We start from the raw sequence: 9,824 nt of genomic DNA, 5'->3' as shown, positions 1-9,824 counted from the left end.
CAAAATCCAGCCCTGTGCATGTAGTTATAGTTTGTGCAAGCCCTATAGGCATGACTGCTTGCAGGCAAAGTAGCAGGTTCATGTATGGATTCCCACTGCTTTCCATATTGCATCCTTGAATACAAAGTCCTCACAGACCCACACAAATGTGACATAAGAACAGAAAGACCAGCCTCAGCTTTCCCCCCACCCAAATTCCACTTCACAGGTGTTTTAATAGTTGACTTTAATTGCCAATAGAGTAAGCTGAAAAAATCATTATTGTACAGAATTCACATATACAGAAGAGACCTCTGTGCACATACATAAAGAACTCGCTAAGAATTGTTATAAAAAAAGATATAAAAAGCAGTATAAATTAATGTCTCTGATATAAAATCACTCCAGCCGTATACTGTTGTGTTGCACTAAAGCTGGCTGCAAAGGTTTCCCCGGCGTCGCACTGTAACACAATGACATCTCTAAATCATCTGGCATTTGCTTTCATCTCAGCTTTGCACGTATTCTCCTATTTGTAAAAATAAAGGTGGTGGGGAGTCCGTGGGACCCTTACAATTTCTAGTGGGCACAGGAATAAAAAATTGTGCATTTGTGCCAAATTGTGCAATCTCACGTGTACAGGTATGGGATCCCTTATCCAGAAATGTGATAGCCAGGAAGCTCTGAATTATACTAGGTCCATCTCCCATACACTCCATTATAAGCAAATGATTTTAATTTTTAAAAATGATTTTCATCTGTAATAATAAAACAGTATCTTGTACTTGATGGTAACTATGCTGCATGAATCCATATTGGTGGCAAAACAATCCTATTGGGTTTATTTCATGTTTAAATGATTTTTAGCAGATTTATGGTATAGAGATCTAAACTATTATCCTGATAACCACAGACCCCAAGCATTCCTGATAATAGATCCTATACCTGTATCACTGTTGTAGGTTTCCTTAAATCTGACCATATCTAAGAAAGGTCTGAAACTGTTAAGAGGTCATTTTACAGAATCCCAGCATTCCATGTAGTCGCCTATTGGGGAAGACAGACGACATTTAGAAAAAAATTAACACACGTCCAACTCCCATAAGTGAAATCTGAGAATCATCTTAGTGGTATGTCTGTGATCTGTGCTGGGAATGTGACACTGATGATCAATTTGAGTTTGATACATAATAAACATTGCGATTTCAGGAACCGTATGAGATCGATTGGCAAATCGTTCAGTCTCCTCAACCTTCGATAAATGTGCCCCTAAGTTTCTCTGATTAAAAGCCGGCCAAGTATATTCTGGTCCTTCTAGCCAACAGAAATGGCTTTATTCTTGAAAGAAAAAAAAAAAAGAAAATCTGTAAACAGAATCCATGAGACAAGTGTCCGGAGGCAGCCAAGCTCGGTGATATAGCGGTGAGACAAACAGACAGAACATTCCTGTGGACTTCCATAGACTTAAACAAATAAAAAAAGATCCCTTTGGTACAGAAGCCCTGAAATCTGGTAATCATGTGACCTGATAAAAGCGTGGCAAGCTCAGAACTGATACTGTATATTCACACTGGAATGTAACGATCACCCGTTCAGGAAACATTGACTTTGGCTTCTCACTAACGACTGAAGATCGTGTTCTGGAGGCAGATTTATCATTGATAGATGCTGTTTGGCATTACACTTTGCGTCACGGTTGACCCATCTCTGAATGTTAGTTTGCCATTGAATAGAAACGTTTACTGAGGTCTTTAGGGAGAAAAAAAAATGTGCAGGAACAAGGGAAGCAGTGCAATCGGTGGCATCTGGAGATTGCCAGTGATATCATGGACAACAGCGCTGTAAAACCATAGGTACAGATCTCTCTAACACAGCCAATCCTAGCAGCCCTGTTATTACAGTATATATCGGCAGTTACCATTTAAAAAAGGGGGGGGGGGGGAACCCAATAAACCACGCAGCCGCCTTTCTTGATGTAAAATCGCGGTCAGTTTGAAACTTAAAAATAATACATTTTCTGAGCAATGTTTTTCCCAGGCAAGGGGGCAACGGGTGTGTTAAATTGTAAGGCATTAGTTGTGAGTCGTTGTGGTGGCACTTCGACATTCATCAGTGTGCATGGCAGTAGGTTTGTGCGATTTTTATATTGACATTTTTTAATTTTTTTTTGTAGGTGTGTTTGTGGCACATCCACCTGTGGATCTCTGCCGTCTGGATTGGTTGCTCGAGCACAAAAATGTGCTGCGGAATTTCTGGTGGGAAAAGAGAAAAAAAATGAAATGCTAGGCAACATTTAGTGTATAAAATGTGTATACCTGTATATTGTTTTGAATCCTAATATACTGACATTTGTACCAATTTACATTTGAGTTTTTTAATTTGTTGCTCTTAATATGCAACATTCGTTTTGTAACCATAATTCGAATTAGGGAGTTTTTGAACAAAAAAAATAAATAAATAAAAAAATTCATTTGAACACTGATAAATCAGCCCCAATAATCTAATCAAGGTTAGAGGGAAGCATGCAAAAATACTCTGCTGTTTGCAATGTTATATCTTTCTATAAATATTTATCTAAATTATTATCTAAATTGACCTGTATCTCTGTCTCTATCTTTTCTTTTCTATCTTAGAGCACTCAGCCTGCAAAGTGTTTTAAATATTTACTAATTACTTATAGTCAGCATCAAATTCTGTCTCTTAGACCTTTATCAGGACCAAGGATAAACGCTGGTAAGCAATTCGTATATAATTCTAATTGCACTGCTCATACTGCATATGTGGATGGTGAAGCACTAGTAGAATTCTTGTATCTGGCAGCCCAAACTCTCTTTCCCCAAAGATCCATTGTTTTGGCCCCTGATTTATCTCTCTGTAGCTCCGCGTCTCCGCCTGTTTATGAGCTCAGTATTGGGTGGGTTTATAACGGTTCATTACAGCTATGCAAAACCTTGCAAACGTTCCCTCAGCTCCCATATCCCACAAGAATATGAATAAATGAATATAAATAAATGAATTGTTGAGTAATCTTTTTCTCCGTTGCTTGGCTTACCTCTTTCCCCAATTAGAGAAGCCGCTATATGAAAAATTAGCTCTCAATAAGCACAGCAACATGGCTCTCCACACCTGCAAAGTATAAAGCACAGTTTATTGGCTGAAAGGGACACCTATCTGTAGCTGCATGGCTATAATTCTTTCTTGGATTTTGAGATTCCCATAAATAAATCATCTGGAGTTCAGTCCAGAAATCACCTGGCTAACTCACACTGCTGCCATGACAGGCAATAAGATGTCGGCAAGGCACAACAAACACTTGCACATTCCAGTGCCTCTTACTTGTTGCAACCTACATGCAATGTAGAACCTCTTATTGGAAATACTGGGTGACATATGTAAGGGTTAACCTTATCCACCCCAACAGGGCATGCACTTGAATGTAGATTTAGTAATAAACCCTCAGAGGTCAAAGTGCCACCCCATTTCTCCTACCTCATGCCAGAGGGTTGAGAAGTGAAACAGTGCAGGCTTCTCAATATGCCCTATGGCTTTGATGTGTGTAGAAAACTGGTTCGGAGGGTTAGGACACAAGATCCTTACCAATTAACTGGATGGCTTGGACCGTTTGTTTAACACAAAGAAGCTATTCTCTGACCATACTGCTGGTGTGGCAGAGCTGCTGCCAAAATCTGACTCCTGTTAATGCCACTGCCTTCCCAAAGCTGTACAAAACCCAAGGACACATGATGCAAGGCAGCCCTAAAATGATATTGGTTATGCACTGTACCTTTATCAGTGGGTTCCTCCCCTGGCGCGCTGTCAGTCCATTGACTTTCACTTCCTAACAGGCGATTCTGGGACTCACTGAGAGGTCTGGCAGGGAACGTCTGGCTGCTGGGCCCCACACTGTTAGGACATAACCAGAGTGAGTGCACATGTACATTCTACTTTCCATTTTGGGCAACTTGCACAGACCAGAAGCTCTCAAACACACACTTTCTGTGATGCACACGTTCTCTGGACCAGGGAATCTAATGTTTTACCTTCTGTGGGGAATAGAAAATCATTCTTTGCAATAAAAGCAATATAATATCAGTGTGCAGACAAACTGTTGCACCCTCAGTGCACAAAAGTGTTGTGCCCAAAATACCTGACTCTGAGATTTATCAAAGTTTGAAATTAGAGCTCACTACAGAAAAAACTCACTGGACTTTTATTATTATTCCTATAAATAAATAGGAGATGTATTTATCAAGTGGGGAGTTCTAACTTTCACCCATTGTTAAATATGCTCCTAAAATCCCACAGGAATAATTATAAGGTGGGCGAGTTTTTATGTAATAAGCTCTAAACTCACATTCTGATAAATCTCCCCCTTAGGGTAACAGCGTATGGAGGAAACTTGTTGCCTGTGAGAAATCTGCGCTACCCATGGGTGATCTCCTAAAAATACCTTAGCAACCACATTAGTGTAAAACACAAATCATGTAACCACAGGAAAACAGCCGTCTCCTGCATTTTTGGCAGTTACACAATTCATATGTATTGCAATACAGACGGATACCAATGCTAAGGGATTTTCAGGAGATTTGTTGCTGCCTACAGGTAGTGCAGATTTCTCATGGGCGACAAATCTCATCTGCTCTTACACTAAAGGTCCCCATACACGGGCCGATTATAGCTGCTGATATCGGTCCCTTGGACCAATTCGGCAGCTTATTGGCCCGTGTTGGGGCAGAACCGAGGGGCCTGGCCGACCGATATCTGGCCTGAAATTGGGCAGATATCGATCGGCCAGGTTAGAAAATCCAGTCGTTCATGCGGTCCCCGAACCGACTGCCCCATTGCCGTGTGTAGAATTCGATCGTTTAGCTTCGCCTACATGCCTCCCCGATATCGCCCACCCGCAGGTGGGGATATCGGGTGAAGATCCGCTCGCTTGGTGATATCGCCAAGCGAGCGGATCTGCCCGTGTATGGCCAGCTTTATGAGCACAAAGAAAACAAATCAGCATCCCACTGAGAAGCCTCTGTAATAATGAGCTCTTCCTTATCTCACAGCTTGACAGGCTGTAGCGAGGGGAAAGGAGGGGTTTTCTTTATACACAGGCTGCTGATTTGTTTTGATTGTGCTTGTGTGAAGAAGTAGAATTTCCTTTCATTGGGAGTTTTCCCACATTAAAGCAGCAAATGAACCATTCTGTATTATTGTAATTTCTTACATTAACCAAGCCAAAATCTAGAGTGTCTTCCCATATCTTCTAAAGATACATCTCATAAAACTCAGCAGTCACAGGAACACCAGTGTCACAACAACATTAGGGTAAAATGCCCTTTTAAGCTACACGTCTTGACATTTTGGTGTCTTTACTGTAAAATCAAAAGAAATCATATGGCCAATTCATTTGGTCTTCAGGAAACACCCAAGAAATGATTCTTGGATTTTTCCATACCCTTAACAAAAAAAACCCAAAACTGGAGTATGTGTGGGGTCACTGGCCATGGAAACCTTTAAGTTTAAATTTCCTGACTTTAAGTACAACATTTAAAAAAGAAACCTGATCCGTTTCAAGGTTCATTTATTGAGGGAGGTAGTAAAATAAGCACATACTGTTTGGTAGAATCCGTCTGGACAGTGGCAGCATTTTGTTCTGGGTCTCCAAGTACAAGACGAGTAGGAAAAGAACAACCATCTCCCAAGCTGCAAGGAGGAGCAAGAGTCAAATCAGATCTCTAACCAAACATTTATCTTCCTTTCACTGCTCAACCTGCAGCAGGATGAAAAAGCTAAACACCGATTGGTTGTTACTGCCCATGTGCAAATGTGCCCAGTCTTTATAAATGACCCCAGTGTCTGGATACTCATTTATATGTCTAACTATATAAAATAGGACAATATATACAGGAGAAGGTATGGAAAGTAGTAACGCAAAAAAATATGTAGGAGAGTCAAAATATGCAGGTTTGTGAGGGAGGGGTGTAGGGGTAAAATACTGAATAAAGATGGAAAAAGTGGTAAAAAAAAAATAAGATGGCAAAGTGGTATATATATATATATATATATATATATTGTGAGAGATGCAATGGGAAAGGTCCTTATTTGGTGTATTTCCACCAGTATTTAAAGGAACAGTAACACCAAAAAATGAAAGTGTATAAAGGTAACTAAAATATAATGTGCTGCTGCCCTGCACTGGTAAAAGTTGTGTGTTTACTTCAGAAAGTCTACTATAATTTATATAAATAAGCTGCTGTGTAGTATGGGGGCAGCCATTCAAAGGAGAAAAGGCACAGGCACATAGCAGATAACAGATAAAACACTATTGTATTCTACAGAACTTATCTGTTATCTGCTATGTAACTTGTGCCTTTTCTCCTTTTTTCCAGCTTGAATGGCTGCCCCCATGGCTACAGAGCAGCTTATTATATAAATTATAGTAGTGTTACTGTAGCAAACACACCAGTTTTACCAGTGCAGGGCAACAGTGCATTATATTTGTATTACTTTAAAGCTCTTTCATTTTTTGGTGTTACTGTTCCTTTAAGGTAGGATACAAATGGCCCAAGGTAAAATACCTGGTTTTACAGCAGGTAATGCTGTGTTGGAGTAAATCTCCTTTAAGGTTTGAATTGGCCAGCTGTAGGGAGCTGCCTGATTAGGCTGCAGGTGAGCAGCCAATAAAAGGGCTGTATGATTTACACAGGGGTTGGAGTTGGAATTGAATGCTGACTGAGTGAAGGTCACTCTCAGAGCAGGGCACAGAGCAGGAGGGTTGCCTGTGTTAGGAACTCCCAGAAGAGCTGGGGGTGCCACTTGCCACTGCAGGGAGCAGAGGGAGTTCTGACCAAATGGATGAGTGCTGAGAGGGCTCAGCAAGGCTTACTGTGAAGCCTGAGTGTTCCAGAGTGTGGAACCAACCCTGGAAGGTGAGAACCCTGAAGGAGGGACATATCATAACACTGAACTGTTTATGAACTTATGTCTTTATGTTTCTGTTGGGAAGAACTGGCCCTAAATAAACCTGAGTTTTGCCTGAAGACTTGGTGTCCCTGTCTCTATGCTCCAGATCCTCTGCATGCCTGCCTGCCTGCCTACCAATGCTAATTCCCCCAAAATTGCGTGTACAGGCATTCAGCATGTCACAATATATATGTGTGTGTGTGGGGGAAAAAGAATGAAAGAGTTGTGTGTACCTTGTAAACATAGGGAGTAGCCAATACTTCTTCTCATCGCCAAAAACTTCTCTTAGATTTTTGCTGAAACCAAGAGAAAACCCATCTTTCTCTGGACCGTTTCGAAACAAGGGAGCACGGAAGGCCTCTGAAGACACATAATGAGATGAAGATTCAGGGAAACGTCTAGAAAATCCAGCTAGAAGGGCCGCACTGGTTGCAATTAAATGTAAATGCAGTACGTTTTCATAGGCATTCTTAATAAGAGGGAGCGCTGGGCAGTCTTACAGCGTGAAATCTGAAAGTTTGCACTTACCTATAGTCGATCGGTTTTTCCCAACGAGCCAACAGTGATAGCTGAAGAGTGACAATATGCTGATAAAGAACATGGCAGCCACAAAGAACAGGAAAAGGACATGGAACTTGGCGCGAGTGTCGGGAAGCTCATTCTATGAAGAGAATAATGAAAGGCCTCACTAGTGTATTGCTCTTATTACACATCATTACACATGTGATGGCTTATTGCTCTAAATGATCAGGATCTGCAAAGCACACTAAACAAGGCTTTTAAGTTTATATAATGGTTACTTTTGCTCCAGTGAGGGGTACAGCAATATATCTGTACCAGCTCGAGATTTCATTTGCGACTTGGCTATGGTGGATTACAACTCAGAAGTGCTGCTGGCATATATTCTATAGCTATGATCCTGAACCTCTCAATCTCCTCCAAAAGCTAATTGTGTGCGTTAAAGTGACCATCAGTCAGAATTCTATAACTCCTACTCTGCAGAACTATTGTCAGAAAGTCCACAAAACTGTAAATATCCAGGTGAGAGCAGCAAAGCAATAGGGATGCCCTTGGGGCTTGATCTTTATGACCTATACCATTCTCCATTACAAAAGGCAGCAGGTTTCACAGGGTTTTACTGCATCCAAGGTTTATTGTGGGTGTTCCCATTCTATATTACAGAAGCCTAGTGTGTGCGTTCCCCACATTCCAGCATTGAAGACCCTGATTGGCTGAGGTGTTGCCGTTAGTCTACTTTGGCTCTTTTAACTTGTGTGTCTTGCTCTACTTACTTGTGCAAAACTACTGTTTTATATTTATAAAACAAATTAAAATTAAGAGATTCAGCTTTCTACCAGGAAATTCAGATATTCTATGTTTGGGCTATTTTCTGAAATTCTGTTATAAGAAGAGCTGAAATCTGGAGTGCTAATGTTTGAAGATGTTGCAGACTGCAGATTCCAGACATTTAGAGACCGAGTGCATATGCCGGGGGAATAGCTCAGGGTGCATTGATAACAAGCAATATAGACAAAGGAACAAACCCATTAGGAAACCATTACCAGCTCATATTTCCCAGCATACCCAATATAATGCCTCTGGTCCCAGTGTGCAGTTGCAAGTCAGGATTATAGATCATATTGACTTAATGTATAACTATTAAAATCCCATTGACTTTAGAGAGACAAAATTGCCTCGATATGATTTAGGATTAGACGGGTACAGTAAAGCAGCTGCCAAGATCTATTCTAGTCCTTTATGGGGCATAAATACAGTAACACTTGCTCATAAAGGTTCCTCACTGACTTGCAAGGCTGTATTCACCTCCAAATTAGGGATGCACCAAATCCAGGATTCAAATCCTGTTCTAATCAATTACATATAATGAAACACCAAAAAAGCAAAAACAAAAAAAATCAGACTAGTTTAAAAGACCTACATTAAAAGAAAATCCTAGCGTGAAGGTAGCATGAGAATAGGTAATAGCTAAACTGAAAGCAGGTTACTCAGGGCTGGATTTTCCGGTCAAGCCCCATTAGGCAGAAATGACTAAGTGCAGCAGCCCTCCTGCCCACTGGGTGAGCTGCTTTATTTAGCTGGGTTGGTATAATGTTTGCCAGACTGAACTCACAGGTGCCACCTACTGGTGCAGTGGGTGTGTGACATCTCTGATTTGGTTCAGGGACCTGCACATGAAAACCTGAGCTCATTAGAACTCATCTCATGCACAGGACATTTCTACAAACTCAGAGAAATATGTTTCAAGGGAACATTTCTCAATTTTTAGAAATATGTTGGAATTGATAGGATCTATGAAAATAGAAAAAGGAACAGAGACAATAAAACACCCCCACAGCCAATTATAGGGCATGTCACACAAAGGTATTTCAGCACCAGTGTTCTTTTCAGGGAAAACCACAGCCACAAAACTGCATGGAAACTGATAGGAGCTGCTTCCCATGATACTGTGCTGGTCTGGGATCACCCTGCCTATGGCACATAGAATGGGAATCAATGGCAGATCTGTCAAAATCAGGATTAAAGGTCCCCATACACGGGCCGATTGTAGCTGCCGATGGGGCAGAAACGAGGGGCCTGTCCGACCGATATCTGGCCTGAAATTGGGCAGATATCAATCGGCCAGGTTAAAAGATTGTCGGATCGGGGACTGCATCACCGAGAACTGACTGCCCCATTGCTGCCAATATAATTCAATCGTTTGGCCCCAGGGCCAATTGATCGAATTAGCCTACACGCTCCCCAATATCGCCCACCTGTAGGTGGGGATATCGGGTGAAGATCTGATCGCTTGGCGATCTCGCCAAGTGAGTGAATCTTAACGTGTATGGGGACCTTTACACATAGGGACCTACAGATGTAGATAAGTA

General features: G+C 41.3%; 1 protein-coding gene across 2 annotated transcripts in view; it reads right to left on the bottom strand.

Annotated features, from left to right (window-relative positions):
• Nucleotides 1-209: 209 nt before the first annotated feature.
• The window catches only part of zdhhc20 (zinc finger, DHHC-type containing 2), a 28,955-nt gene continuing 19,340 nt past the window's right edge, over nucleotides 210-9,824 (bottom strand). Inside the window, exons 9-14 of one of the 2 annotated variants that reach the window (XM_018091276.2) lie at nucleotides 7,465-7,597; nucleotides 7,170-7,296; nucleotides 5,587-5,676; nucleotides 3,764-3,882; nucleotides 3,032-3,105; nucleotides 210-2,231 (exon numbers count right to left, since the gene is read on the bottom strand). In XM_018091276.2, the coding sequence (XP_017946765.1) occupies nucleotides 3,068-3,105; nucleotides 3,764-3,882; nucleotides 5,587-5,676; nucleotides 7,170-7,296; nucleotides 7,465-7,597 (507 nt within the window). In that variant the 3' untranslated portion in view covers nucleotides 210-2,231; nucleotides 3,032-3,067. 2 annotated transcript variants of the gene reach the window in all.

Source organism: Xenopus tropicalis, chromosome 2 (assembly GCF_000004195.4).
Source record: "Xenopus tropicalis strain Nigerian chromosome 2, UCB_Xtro_10.0, whole genome shotgun sequence".
Classification (NCBI taxonomy): domain Eukaryota; kingdom Metazoa; phylum Chordata; class Amphibia; order Anura; family Pipidae; genus Xenopus; species Xenopus tropicalis.
The sequence above is the reverse complement of the archived record's forward strand: the minus strand, read 5'-3'. Positions and strand labels throughout refer to the sequence as shown.